We start from the raw sequence: 15,682 nt of genomic DNA, 5'->3' as shown, positions 1-15,682 counted from the left end.
TCAGAGAAGATGGAAAATACCACAATGATTATACCTCACACTGCTTCCTTTGTGTCCACCTGGGCAGACAGCTGCAACAGCTTTGATGAAAAAGCTCTGATAAATAATGTAATAAGAGTGTCATACATTAGCTAAAAAAGCTAAAGCAACAAGGGACCTTTGCCTCTAGGCTGGAAATACACACTAAAGTTAAGTGGTTAGAGTACAATGTTAAGTAAAATAGGAAGAAAAATATATCTACCTTTTTAACGAGGCCTGCAGGTAAACAGTCACACAAAACATCATATGAATGGGAGGAAAATTTGCACAAAGTATAAGAAATTGCCGCAACACAAAACCTGAAATGGAAAAACAGAAAGGATATCACAGAACTTTATATAAAATCAGTCAGCCAAGTAAATTCATTAACTGGATCTGAAAATGTCAGTTCTATGAAGATGATCCAAAATTATATTATGTTTTATAAAGAATAAGATTAACCAATACTGGAAGCCAATCTATCCTATCTATAATTTGCACATAGCTATTTATGTATTGTCTCCCTCATCAGAATGTGAACTTTCAGGAATTGTCTTTTACCTTTCTTTCCATCTCTAGAACTTTATAAATGTTTGTTGGGCTTGAAGTCAAGGAAAAACTGCTTCAGATACTAGCTATATGGCCCAGAGAAAATCAATCAATCTCTATTAGTCTCAGTATTCTCATCTACAAAATGGGGATAATATTACCTACCTCGCAGGATCTTGTGAGGATCAAATGAGAGAATTTTTTTTTTGCAAATTTTAAAGCTCAATATAAATGCTAGAAATTATAATTATTGCTCTTACTATTATGATGTTGCAGCACTTGTTATTGTTGTATATTCTTTTGTAAGGCATAATCCAAGGAAAAAAGACACAGAATATCAACATCAGTACACTACAGGACTCACCACCATAATTATCAGATATAACTGGCAAGTACCTAAATTAGGTACTAATAATTATACAAAATAGTAATGTCCCTAAAAACTTATAAATAAACACAGAAAATATACTATGTATAGATATAGTACAAGACTGGGGTGCGTTCTTATGAGCAGTATTTGTGAAAAAGAAATTATATTTAGATGGGATTGAAATCAAAAAAGAATTGTCTTCTCTTTTCCAATTATCATGGAAAAGAAAGAATTATAGGAGTTGTTTCAGTAAGGGAGGGCAATACAGACACAGGCAAAGTAGAGGTTTATTGGTGGAAGTGGACAGAGTGAATAAAGAAAGCATTAAGTGAATTATTTTAGGATGAAAAGAAATGAAAAGTAGCTCAAGATAGTAGTTTAAGAATAATATGCTGAAAATGTTTTTGATAGCCCTTTTTGTAGTGGCAAGAAATTGAAAACTGAGTAGATGCCCATCAGGTAGAGAATGGCAGAATAAGTTATAGAGAATGGATGTTATGGAGTATTATTGTTGTATAAGAAATGATCAGCAGGATGATTTTAGAGATGTCTGGAGAGACTTATATGAACTGATGCTAAGTGAAGTGAGTAGAATCAAGAGAACATTGTACATAGCAACAAGATTATAAGATAATGAATTCTGATGGATATGGCTCTTTTCAACAATAGATGACTGAGGCCAGTTCCAATGATCTTGTGATGAAGAGAGCCATCTGCACCCAGAGAGAGGACTGTGGGAACTGAGTGTGGATCACACCATAGCATTTTTACTCTTTTGTTATTGTTTGCTTGTGTTCTTTCTCATTTTTTTTCCTTTTTGATCTGATTTTTCTTGTGCAACAAGGTAACTATATAAATATGTAATCATATATTTGATTTAACATATATTGGATTATTTGCCATCTGGGAAGTGAGTGGGGGGGGAAGGAGGGGAAAATTTGGAACACAAGGCTACGCAAGGGTTAATGTCAAAAAATTATCCATGCAGATGTTTTGAAAATAAAAAATTTTAATAATAATTTTTTAAAAAATAACCTGCTGATGTGGGATGATATTGCCATTCTTAGCAATACAGTGATCCAGGACTACTTTGAAGGACTTATGATTAAAAATGTTAGGGGCAGCTAGGTGGTGCAGTGGATAGAGCACCAGCCTTGAATTCAGGAGGACCAGAGTTCAAATCTGGTTTCAGACCCTTAACACTTCCTAGCTGTGTGACCCTGGGCAAGTCACTTAACCCCAGCCTCAGAAAAAAAAAAAAAAAAAAAGGAAAAAGAAAATCTCGAAAAATGTTATACACACCCAAAGAAAGAACTATGTATGAATACAGATTGAAGCATATATAGATTGAAGCATAATTTTTTTTTCTTGAGAGTTTTTGTTGTTGTTGTTGTTTTTTGGAGAAAGATCTATGATGTTTTCTTTCACAACAAGACTTTTATGCAAATGTTTTGCATAATTTCACATGTGCCTTCTCAATGGAGGGAGGAAGGAAAAGAATTTGGAACACAAAGTTTTAAAAATAAATGTTAAAAAATTGTTTTACATATAACTGGGAGAAAGAAAGATTAGAAGGAAGGAAGGAAGGAAGGAGGAAGGGAGGGAGGCAAAATTAGAGAGACGACAAGTTTAGACTTATATTTTAACCTAGATTTTAACAAGGTACTTATAGAAAGAATACTTATTCCTTCTCTAATCTGGGAAGGGGCAGATGCTCATGATATATATATATATATTTACACACACACACACACACACACACACACACACACACACACACACACACACACACACACACATAAATTTTCATTCAAACACAATCTTTACGGTTTACAAGGGGAGAAGGGATTTCTCACAGTCCCTGGAACTTCAATGTATCCAGGCAGATTACTCCTTGTTCCCATAGCACAAGAAAGAATGCCTATTTGGATTAATACCTCCCATTAAATTGATGAAATAACAAATTAAAATACTGAGTGCAAGAGAATGTGAAAAACTTTCAGATCAGACAAACATCTGATTTTTGTCTGAAAAGAATACCTGAGCAAGAAGATAGAGCCATAACAAATGCTATTATTGTCATCTTTACCCCACATAAAGCTTTGTTAACATGCAGATGACATGATAATTTTTTAGTTTTTACACAAGTGGACTAATAACAATGTAAATTAATGTGTACCAATATGAATTATAAAACATTTCAGAAATCACTGAAAAATAAAATAAAAAGACTAACTACAGAAAAGATATTTAAACTCATTTTTAGCTGTTATTAGCAAATAGTACTATACAGTACAGCCCCTTTCTAGAACTACAGTAGAGTCAGGAAGAAATGATTTAGTTGACATAAATAATTTTCATATGTGCACAAAAGGATATCAATATTAAAAAGGGGACCTTTGCTCATTAACCAAAGAATAGCCAAATTTTGAAACATGAAGGTGATGAGATATTACTGCTATATAATAAAATAATATGAAAAATAATATAATGAAGCAAGGGGAAATATATGCACAGATCTAAACTGAAGTGAGTAAAACTAGGAAAATGGTTTACATTGCAATGCAAAACTGAAACCTATCTAGTTAAAATAATCAAAGTCAGCCCTAAAGAAGAGAGGAGAAAATGTTTCTCTCTTCCTTCGCTAGAGAGATAAGTAAAGTAGAATGTCACTTCGATGGTGTATGAGTCTACTTTTCCCCCTTCTTTTTTCCTGCCTTCTCATCTTCCTTCTCTGTTACTACTCCTTTGTCTCTCAAGATTCCAATGTGAACTTCCCAAGGAAGCATTATATCAAATGAACAACTTCCCTTCATTCAGCTTCCCTAAGCTCCAATAAAATGTCTGGGGTAGGGGAGGAGGTGAGTGATCGTGTCAGGCTGAGAGGTATATCTAGAGAAGAGGGTAGCTTTAGCTTTAAGGATTTCAAGCAAGGCCAGACAATAATTATTGGAATGTGACAGGACCAACATCTACCAGGATCTTGCCCCTATCCCCAGTCCCCAATAGGTATGAATTTTTCTAAAAGGCAACAAAGCTGTCCCAGGACTTGATTGTCCCCTGCCCCTAATGCAGTTTCCTAGTTACCTTGTGGCACACAAATTCCCTCCTACATGGAGTTTGGGGCCGCTCCCTTTTGGTAGTTATTGGAAGACCACAGGAGTCACCAATTTCTACAAGCTAAATGTCTCTGTATCCTTGCTGCACATCACTGCTATGTTAGGGCTAAGTAAACCTCCGTTTGTAAATTATGAGTTTCTCCGTTTGTTCCCAAATCAAACCTGAACAAAAAGGTGCTAGTGTCAGGCCTGCCACTAACAGGACTCTACTAGTAGGTGAAAGACCCAAAAGGAAGGAACAAAAAATAGAGTAGGAGAAGTGGGAAAGGGAAGAAGAGGAAGTAACATATGGTTGGGAATGGATAGAATGTGATCAGCAACTGCTTTAGAAACTTCTTGGTAGTGATTATGTTTCCTAGACTAACTTTGGGGCAACTTATAAATACAAGAGCAATTTCAAGGTTGTATAAACAGCTCTGTCAAAAATGTTTAGAAGAATGGTTTAAAACCAAGAACTACAAATATTTTTTGACTAATAACATTATGAAATGTAAGAGGAAGATTCATTTTAAGTATCATTTAAAGTACAATAAATTTTAACCAATTCTTTTGAATCAGTCAAGCAAATTATTTAGGCATCAAGGGAGCCAGGAAATGAGGAAGGCCTAAGTCCGAATCCAGCCTCAGACACTCGCTAGCTTCATGATACCCTTCACATTACTCAGCCTGAGATTCCTCTTCTGTAAAACATAAATAAAAGAGCACTAACCTCACAGGGATGTCATTATGAAGATCAAAGGAAGTTAGAAATATAAAGAGCTTTGGAAATAGCTTATATATTTATATAGCTTAAAATGCTATATAAATGCTGGCTATCAGCTATTATGATGCAGAAATGAAGGAAAGATCTTACCTTATGCAAATGGAAAAGGATTTCTGGGATCTACATGACAGAAGGTTCTCCCAGAATTCTGTGACCAACTGAGTCTTTGCATGGGCAGAACTTCCAAGAACCAATTCTGGAACCAAGGACTTAGATTCATTTAGGTGAACTGCCAGGGCAGCTAGGCCTAAAACATGAATGTCAGACAGGCATTCACCCTAAAATCAAAACAGAAAAATCATAAAAAGAACAGAAAATTAATTTAAAATACCACTCAAAGATATGGTATTTATCCCAATGCAATTCCACCTGAATTCAAACCACAGCAGATTGTCCTGGAGACTGGAATCTGCTAATGCTTCTAGAGGATTAACAACCAAACCAAAAAAAAAAAAAAAAAGAAATCTGCTTTCAATCACTTTCTCCAAACTAGTATCTTTCATATTCTATAGCTGTTTCAGGAAAATGTTAACCCTACAAATAAATCAGCTATCCTGACTGTAATCTGGCAAGAAAGCCTGATTTTCATCTATTTTTCCAGTTCACCTGAGGCCACAAACCCAGGAGCTTTGACAGAATAACTAGAGAAGCCACGAATTCTTTCACTGTCCAACCTGACCTTTTCTGGTCTTTTCTCTCTTCTAACCCCACTGACACTGCTGATGTGACAGCATTCTCTATCACCTCTCCTTTACTCTCTTGATTCCTCTTTCTCAGTCTCCTTACCTAGTTCATAATTTATGTCAAACTTCCTAATTGTGGATATTCCCCAAAGCTCTCTCCTGGATCATCTCTTCTTTTTCGCTCTTGGTCCCCAGCAACTCTCATTATTTTAATAATCATAGATGGTTTGAAAGATGACTCCCAATTCTCTCTATGTAATTTACATATAAATTTATGTATATACATATAAATATATATATATAAAATCCAGTTCTTCTGAACCTCAATATTGCATTACTGTCTATAGGGTGTTTCAAACTGATGTCTCAGAGACATCACACACATTCACAGTATCCAAGTCAAACTTTTCATCTTTACCCCCAACTCCTTTTCCCTGTCAAACTCCCCTATCTCTGCCAAAGGCAACAGCCCTGTGATTGTTTCTCAGTTCATAATTTTATCATCATCCTCCCTTCTTCATTCCCTCTCACTCCACATTTCCACTTCCATTATCTTTCTCATCTGAATCCCTCTCTTGACTAACAGAACCACCTCCTAATTCAGGCATTCATCAACTTTCATATATTTTTCAACTACTGCAATGGCCTCTTAATCTCCCTATCCAATCTACATGACTGCTACACCGATTTTCTTTAAGGACGCATCCAAACATATATCCTCCTCTCTAAATTCCACTGGCTCACTACTGCCTCTAGGAGAAAGTAAAAACTCCTCTTTTGAGTGCGGAGGGCCTTAATAACCTGGGCTTAGCCTGTCTTTTTTAGTCTCATCACTGAAAATTCCTTGAGAATAGGAAATTGTATGTTTTTCTTTGTATTCTTGATCTAGTACAGTGCTGGTTCACAGGAGACACTTAATAAATGTTTATTAATTAAGTAAATCACAATCAAAAAAGAATATGAGTGGGAATGGAAACCCACTCTCTTTTCCACTGTCCTTGTATCTAGCTTAGGCATTGCATTCAAAGCAGATATAACATTTATATTTTATCATCCTTGATATAATGATGAAGGTTGTGAACAGGATGAATTTTAATCAGCTGTGAATTAATTCTGTGAAGCAGAAAAGAACAGTTTATCATGAAAGGGATAAAGACACTTTCTTTTTGGAGAAAAAAGCTGAGACAAAGGTAGGTCTTAGGGATGGTGAAGTACCTGCCCTTTGTTAACCATCTCCCATTGCAAAAGTACAGTCCCTCAGTGAATGTCAATTCTCCATGCTTGTAGCAAGGGCTTGTTTTTCAGTGTACATCTCAAGGAATCTGGGGTTTAATAGTTACTTTGTGGGATGTGGGGCAATGTAACCCTGATATTACGTCAGAAAACTAACCTGGTGGTAAATAAGTTGGTAGAATCTGGCAAACAATGCAGGAAGGAGATGCCTGTGTCCACAGATCATCTTCACAAACAGTGATGGCCAGCAGCCTTGCCTGCAAAGAGACAAATGTTAAAAAAAAAAAAAAAAAAAAAAAAAAAGGATCATTTACATTGATGGCTGTTTGAATGACCTTAACCTACAGCTTACAAAAGGTGTAAGACAGCTAAAAATGATCTCTTATTAACCTAAGACTATTGATATTAATATACTTCAATGAAATGGATCATTTAGCATTCAAACTTAAGAAATGGTAATGAGATTAGTAGGGGATTACAACAGGCTTAACTTAGAAAAAATACTCTACAAAAACTCTGGAAAAAGATGACTGAAAAGATGAATATGGACATGATGAACTTAAAGTAGTTGTCTTTTCCTTACCTCAGGAGAAATTTGCAACCTAAATCAGAATTGTTCTTTCATCAATTAATAAGCATAGTAAAGAATGATCTAATTTTCTGGAGGACTGGGAGGTTTCACTTAAGATGTCTTACAAACAAGGGTGGCTACATGGTACAGTGGCAGCAGCTCTGACATCAGGAGGAGGATTTGAATTCAAATCTAGCCTCAAGACACTTAAAACATCTTAGCTGTGTGACCCTGGGCAAGTCACTTAACTCCAATAGCCACACACACACACACACACACACACACACACACACACACACACACACACACACAAAGAAGAAGAAGAAGAAGAAGAAGAAGAAGAAAAAGAAAAAAAGGTGCCTTACAAACTTGATGGATAGAGTCATGGTCTTAGGAGTCAGGAAGATGTGTTCAATCCTGCCAAAAACACTAGCTATGTGACCTTCACAAGCCTCAGTTTCCTTAAATGCAGATTCCATGTATCAAGATAACATTATTTCACAGATAATATTGTAATCCTGACACCCACACAAAACTTTGAAATGTAACTGTGAATACAAAGTGTGCTAGTGGGAGGCACAGAGAAAGCTAGCTCCAAGGAATCCTGTTGTAAGATCCCAGAAAATAGTAATATCTAGGAATGGATCCTTGTAAATATTCATTATTGAATTAAATAGTATTTGCTCTAATCTCTTGAAAAACAAACTAGCATATAAATCCTTTATGCATCAAAATACAAAACAAAGAGATGTTCAAATTTCCTAGTCCCAGCTATTTCATACTCACTTTCTGTTCCCCTTGCCCAAGCTTTGCAGAATGAAAGTGAAGGTGAATCCTTGATGTCTCAATCCCACTGTCATCCCTGTCTCCCAGAACAACTTTCAGTTTCTCAGAGATCACTGCAATCTGAGCAGATAAAGCTGCAGATGGAAAGAACCTCAAAGATAGGAGGAAAGTTTGGAAAAAGAGTTGGGATTGGGGGTGATGAATAGAGAAATTAAGCACAAAAATATATACTTATTACTTAAAATCAATTTAATTTTTTAGTTAACATATAATTTTACTTATCTAGAGATAGAGAGAAGGGGAAGAATGGGTCAGCTAAGTATGACTACAAAGTTTATTTCAAACTAGTTTCAATGTATTTCCAATTAAATATAATATGGTGATCACTCCGAGGGTTTATAGCAAGTTTAGAATGGATTATTTTCTTTTCTGATGTTTGCCAGAACCAATGCTCTTAAATAATAAAAGATATGAAAATTTACTTCAAAATGCAAAAAACAGATGCAGAATAATGAAAAGAACTTTGAACTTGCGATCAGATTTGCAAGACTTTGGCCAAATTATTTAATGCCCTTGAGCCTAAGTTTCTTCATGCATAAAAGGGGAATAATAATAATTGCAATACCTATGGAGTTGAGGAAAGCATTACATAAAATCTGTAAAGCACTAAAACAACAATGAGCAATTATGACCATAATGATGCAAGCACAAGAGTTATTCATATTTAAACTTGACATTGAGAGGAAGTAGGATAAATCTGAAATAATAATAGCAAAGATTTGCAAAGCACATTAGGTGCCATAATATCTCCGTTTTATAGATAAGGAATCTGAAAGTGACAGGCTATTTATCCAAGGTCAGACAGTGAGTAAACATCTAAGGCAGGATTTGAACTTAAATCCTCCTAATTTTATATACTTTATCAAGTAGTTGCCCTTTTCATAAGAACCTGAAAGAATTCATTATCTTTTAATGAAATGGCCTAATTGGATGAAACCTCTTGATAAACCCTTCTGTTTTTTATGTGAAATAGTAAACCAACCATTCATTCCCCTTAAAGTATTTAAACCTCAGTCATTAGCTAGTCACACAAATAGAACAGATGGTAAATGTCCTCAATGTGAAATTTTGTAAGCTCTAAGCCCCAGAAGCCTGCTGTAATGGTAAGTTCCCACTCAGCCATTTGTTGTACCACCTAAAGGCCAAAATGTTTTTTAAACAATAACTAATCTGATTTGTCAACATGTTTTTAGATCTAAAACATTCTCAAACTTCAATTCTAAAATACAAAGTATAGACTTAATATTTTAAAAGTTACAGATTCCCTTTCAAAAGCTACTAGGATGCAATGAATATGAGATGACCTGCCTATTTATACTAATATAAATCCTCAAGTCATTAAATTAATATGCAACTCTATTAAAGGTTCCTTTGAAAACAATTTCATACCTGTTAAATTTTCAATAAAAATCCAGTTTCTTTGTTTTAGAAAATCAATTTCATATTTAGGGCACTTCAAAATACACTTTGTATGACATAAAAGAACTCCTGGTTGATTTTGATGGAAACTCTTGCAAACAATGAGTGTTTTACAATTTAGTCAGACTATCTAAAGCCTAGTTTAGTACTTTTAAGATTTTATTGAAAATTAAGCAAGACATAGGGGAAAAACAACCTTCATTCTGATCACAAAAACTAATGGAAGTTGTGGTTGAAACTTCCAAAAACAGAGGCTCTATTTTTGATAGCTCACAATGCTGGTTGATGCATCTTATACCTAAAGGACCATGGCCTATAAGACTTTTTTGAGTGGGATGGATGTCATGATTAACCTAAAAAAATCTTCCATGAGACCTGACACTTGAACAGACCTCAGCTTTTATCACTTATTTAGAAGACAGTACCCCTAACATGTCACTAAATCAAGGGAAAAGAGAATTGAATCATAAGCTTAAAAAAAAGGAGAAAGATAGTGTGTTTAATGAAAGAACTAGCTCAAAAGGTCTGGGAGAACTCTAAAGAATAACTTCATTCAAAATTATTTATCCCAGAAAATAACATTTTAAAAAAAGCTAAAATCATCAGTTTCCAGTTACAATTGATAAAGCCCTATTAAATATCTTCACATTTAAAGACAGATGTATTAAAGGAATCTAATGACCACTATCTCACCATCATAATTGGCAGGGTTGATTATTAAGCTTCTCAGATCTTCTAATTCACCTTTTAACTGCTCCAGTGGTTCTCCAGCATTACCACTCTCCATTTTCATTACTTGGTCTACATAAAATGAAATATATTATGTAAGCTTAATTGCTAATTAATTTTAAATATCCTAAGTAGCATTATATCAACAAGACTCATTTTTCCATATGTGAATATAGTACTTTTTACAAAGACTTTTATATAGAATACAACACATGTTATGGGTTAAAATAAAAAAAAAAACTATTGACTGCTATAACCTGAGATATAAAGTAATATAGGCAAAAAATATGAAATATAACAGTGACAGGCTTCTGGCCAAGAAGAAAACGTTTAAGAGTTGATTAAAATCTATTTGTATAAGGTCTTAAAAATCCAATTAAAAGAGCTTTCAACTGAAAAGAGAAAAGGGAAAAACTACTGATACACACCAAGTTTGATACCAGAGAATGGTAGAAAGAATAAACACAGTAAGGCCCCCAAATTCACAGGAAACTGAACACTAGAAAGAAGACTATAACAGAACTTATGGCTTTCAATGTCTACACGCTATGCATAAAGAAGGTATAAAATGCATGTTCTATAAGAAATCCTATACACGGGTATAACAGATGTGGTAGGATAACTTAAAACTGGAATATGGTTCTGGAAAGTTATTACACTTTATTGAAAAGAAACAGGATGGAGAAAAACAGGATTAGGGCAGTGTGGAATTGTATATTAAAGAGGAATTCATGTGAAGAAGTCCTGGAAAGAAGGATAAAATGTTTTGCAAGCCTTAAATGCTATGTAAATCCAATTATTTTCAAAAAAGGGAAAGAATAGAATAAATTATAGGCTAGTGAGTTTGACTTAACAAATAACAAGCTAGTTGTTATTTTTAGAGGGATAGATAGTGAACATATAATAAAATAAGCTGTGATGATAAAAGGCCAGCAAGGTTTCAGTGAGAACAAACTGTTTCAGGATAATTTCATTTCTATTTTGACAGGTTATTAGACAGATGGATCATGGGAATTCACAAAAGGAATTTGTTTACATTTTAATAAAGCATTTTACAAAGTCTCTCAAGTAATTCTTTTGGAAAATTTGGAATTAAGAGCTAGATCAATGTTATCAAATTCAAATAGAAATGGGGGCCACTAATCTACACATATGGATATCTGTGGGCTTCAATGGCCAGTTTAAAAATCTAATATTATCTTTGCTTTATTATATTTTCATTTGTTTTGTTAAATGTTTCCCATTTACATTTTAATCTAATTTTGGTCACAATCAGTAGGGTCCATGTGTTAATGGTACAGTTGCCTTTTTGAAAGGCAAGATCCAAAAATGAAGTGCTCAATATCATCTTGAGTGAGATCTTTACAAGAGTGCCCCAGGGATCTGTGCTTAGTATTATGCAATTTTAACATTTTCTAAGGAATTACAAAAGGTATGAATGTCCTGTTTACCATATTGGCAGATGGGGAAAAAAAAAAAAAAAAACTAGGAGGAACAGTTAATTTGTCATATAACATAACTGGAATCCAAAAACAGCATAATAAGCTAAAATGGTGAGCTTAATCTGGCAAAATAAAACATATGGATAAATGTAAAAAGTTATACATTTGGGCTTAAAATAATTTAATAAGTATAAGATGAGGGAGGGAAGGCAATATAGAAGTTGACACGGAACTATAGAAACTTAAGTTAATGTCAAGAAAGCTAATGTGATCTCAGGCTATTTGAAAAAGAGATATAGTAAATATACTATCAGTTCTTTTATGGCTGTCATTTATATTTGGGTAGTTTGAAGAAGCAGCTTAGGCTGAGCTGAGTATGATGGGGTAAGTATAAAAAAATACAGCTGTTGGGAGAGATAAAAAGAAGTAATCGCATACAGATAATGCATAAAAGAAAAAACTGATATAGAAATTAATATGGAGGAGGGTGGGTAGTGCTGAAACCTTACTTTCATTAGGAATGGGTTGAAGAGGAAAATACACACACACATATTTAGAAGGGCAAAAAAAATTTCTAAATTCAGAAAAAAATGAGAGCAATGGGATAGGCTGGGAGGGGAGCCCATTAAGAGAGAAACTTTTAGAAGGCTACCCAGTTTAAAGAACAGAAGGGCAAGGTAGAAGAGACAAGGCAGAGGAGGAGAAAAGATACAGCAAATTGTGAAGAAAAATAAGGAAGAGGAAAATATGCCCATAATTGTAGCTTAGAAGACAGGTGGGTGGGATGAATTTACCCACAAAATGCTTTAGACCACTTAAAATACCTGGATAGTATAAGATATCTGAATGTCACACAGACTGAGGAACTATATGTACATAAATATAAAAAATACTTTTTATACAAATAAATTTAGATCTAAATAACTGAAGTAATATTTATTATTCATGGTTAGGTAAAGCCAATATAATTTTAAAGTGACAATTTTCCCTAATCTAGTTATTCAATATCATCTCAATTAAATTACTAAAAAATTATTTTACTGAGTTAGAAATAATAACAACAAAGTTCACTTGGGAAAGCAAAAAGTAAGGAACTTCAAAGAAACCAGAAAAAAACATATAAAAGAAATAGATTCAGCAGTATCAGACCTTAAACTAAATTATAAAAGAGAGCACTTCTGAAGTATAAAAAGGATCACTTTGATTATTTTAAATTAAGATTTTTGTGTATATAAAACATATGTAGCCAAGAATAGAAGGAATGCAGAAAAAAGAGGAAAATTTTCATGGATAATCTCTCAGATAAGATGTGATTAGACTGTAATACTGGCATGATGCAGGAAATGATATAATTAAGAAAAACATGTAAAGATTTGGATCTATGAAGGAAGATGTTACCCATCCTCAGATAAACAGATTATGGGAGAAATAAGCATAATATAGTCTCACATATATTTGTATGAAGAATATGTACATACATGTATGTTCATACCTATCTATATATAAAAGTCTACATGTGTATATGTCAATATGTCTCCACTTAATTCTAGACATCTTGGAGGTGGGGGTGGGAAACAAAGTAAAAAAGTACACAGCAGAGAACAAAAGAAAACTGGAACAGGAGAGAGCAGTAGATAAACTTGATGCCAAGTCTGGAGTCACCAAGACCTGAGTTCAAATTCTGCCTCACTTCCTACCTGTGTGAGCCTAGACAAGTCACATAATCTAGAGAAAGAAATAGCAAGCCAACACTCCAGTAACTTTGTCAAAAAAAAAAACAAACAAAAAAAAAAAAACACAAGAAAACCAAATGGGATCATGAAAGGTTGGATATGACTGAAACAACCGAACAAAGGAAGTCCTAATTTGCCTTTGAGATCTAATCTGGAACATGATTCAATTCTGGGATCAGTGTTTTAAAGGTAAGGATAATCTGGAGAGTAACCAGAGGAAGGTGCAGTTAGAGCAATCAGAGATATTTAACTTGGAAATGGTGATACTTAGAAAGAAAACATGGCTTCTGTGTCCAAGTACTTGAAAAGCCCTCACATGGAAGAAGCTTGTCTAGGACTAGGAACTAGGAGCCAGGAGTGGATGCTGCAAAGAGATGAATTTAGAAGGAATGTAAGGAAAAGCTTCCTAACAATCAGAAGTATCCAAAGGTGGTGTGTTACTTCAGGAATCCACAGGTGATTTAGGATTTGAGGGTCTTCACAGGCCAACAACTGACACGATGAGAAAACTAGGGTGCACAGAACTGAAGAAATTTGTCCTGGATCACATAAGTGGCAAGCACTCTAAGCAGAATTCACACCCAGGATGCCTGACACAAGCCCATCACTTTATCCCTTTATCCTATACCAAGCAAAGGTTGAATTACTTCTTAAGTAAACAAAGAAGACTCTTATACCCTCTAAGAGGCCTTCAAACTTTCAGATTCTGTGAAAATTAGCCAGGTAATATTAACATCCAAAATATAATGATCACATTAGCATTTATGGGGTCAGTGATAATTTCTAAGCAGATTAACTTATCTAGCTAGCTAGTTCAAGTATCTCCATTGAGCTACCATCATAAATCACTCACTGCTTATTGAACATTTCCATCTGAATGTCTTACAGACATCTCAAATTCACTATCTTTCCCCAAAATCCCCCTTCACTTCTCAACTTGCTTATTACTGTCATGGACATTACCATCTTTTTAATCCAATATGTGCTAATACAGGTTGCCTTCCAAATACCTTGCGCAGCCTTTTCCTTTGCTCCATTCACAAAGTATTCACACTAATTCAGGCCCTCTTACCTGGACTCCCTGCACTAGTCCAATTCCAACTGGTTTTCTTGCCTCTAGTCTCTTCCTATTACTGTCCATCCTCCACAAAGCTGCCAAAGGATTTTCCTAAAGTACAGCTCTGATTCTAAGTCCTTATTATTTAATGAATAATAAAATACCAACACCTTGAGAATAAAAGTCCTGTGTTTGTCAGTAGAATATAAGTTCTTTAAGGGCAAGGGATGTTTTTGCCTCTTTCCATATGTTCAATAGTTAACGGGTAATTTCCAGTTTTCTGCCATTTCAAAAAGATCTGTTCTAAATATTTCTGTTCATACCTGATATTTTTCTCTTTTTAGAAGTATCATGATGTCAAATGGCAAGCACAATTTATTTTTTTTTAATTTCATATTTTTTAAGGCAGAATTGTCATTTTTATTATATTAGCTTGGCCTTGCTATAAACAATTGATATTTTTCCAGTTGTTTAGATCTGACTTTATTTGTGTGAGAAGTGCTTTGTAATTGTATTCATGTAGTTCTTGGATTTGTCTTGGCAGGTAGGTCCCCAAGTATTTTATTTTGTTTACAGTAATTTTAAATGGAATTTCTTTATTGTTTGCTCATGGGTTTTGTAAGTATTATATGGAAATCCTGATGATTGTGTGGGTTTATTTTATATCCTGCATCTTTGCTAAAGCTGTGAATTGTTTCCAGTAAGTTTTTGGATGATTTTCTAGGATTCTCTAAGTATATCATCATATCATCTGCAAAAAGTGATAGTTTTATTTCCTCATTGCCTATTTTAATTCCTTTAAATTCTTTTTCTTTTCTTATTGCTAAAGCCAGCATTTCAAGTACAATGCTGAATAAATAGTGGTAATAATGGCATCCTTGTTTCACCCCTGATCTTATTGGGATTTTGTCTAGCTTCTCTCCATTACAAATAATGCTTGCAGTAGGTTTTAGATAGATATTGTTTATTATTTTAAGGAAAGCTTCCTTTATCCCTATGCTTTCTAGAGTTTTTAATAGGAATGATGGATGTATTTATCAAAAGCTTTCTCTGCATCTACTGAGATTATCACATGATTTCTGTTGGTTTTATTATTAATATAGTTGATTATGATAATAGTTTTCCTGATATTGAAGCAGCCCTGCATTCT

At 34.3% G+C, this 15,682-nt stretch overlaps 1 protein-coding gene across 1 annotated transcript in view; it reads right to left on the bottom strand.

Moving 5' to 3' along the window:
* The window catches only part of FANCA (FA complementation group A), a 98,183-nt gene that overhangs the window by 30,149 nt on the left and 52,352 nt on the right, over positions 1–15,682 (bottom strand). Inside the window, exons 22-27 of the mRNA XM_074284706.1 lie at positions 10,265–10,372; positions 8,079–8,226; positions 7,672–7,674; positions 6,893–6,992; positions 4,910–5,097; positions 242–338 (exon numbers count right to left, since the gene is read on the bottom strand). Coding sequence (XP_074140807.1) covers positions 242–338; positions 4,910–5,097; positions 6,893–6,992; positions 7,672–7,674; positions 8,079–8,226; positions 10,265–10,372 — 644 coding nt within the window. The remainder of the gene's footprint in view (positions 1–241; positions 339–4,909; positions 5,098–6,892; positions 6,993–7,671; positions 7,675–8,078; positions 8,227–10,264; positions 10,373–15,682) is intronic.

This window comes from Sminthopsis crassicaudata, chromosome 2 (assembly GCF_048593235.1).
Source record: "Sminthopsis crassicaudata isolate SCR6 chromosome 2, ASM4859323v1, whole genome shotgun sequence".
NCBI classification, from domain to species: domain Eukaryota; kingdom Metazoa; phylum Chordata; class Mammalia; order Dasyuromorphia; family Dasyuridae; genus Sminthopsis; species Sminthopsis crassicaudata.
This window is presented reverse-complemented; position numbering and strand designations above follow the sequence as displayed.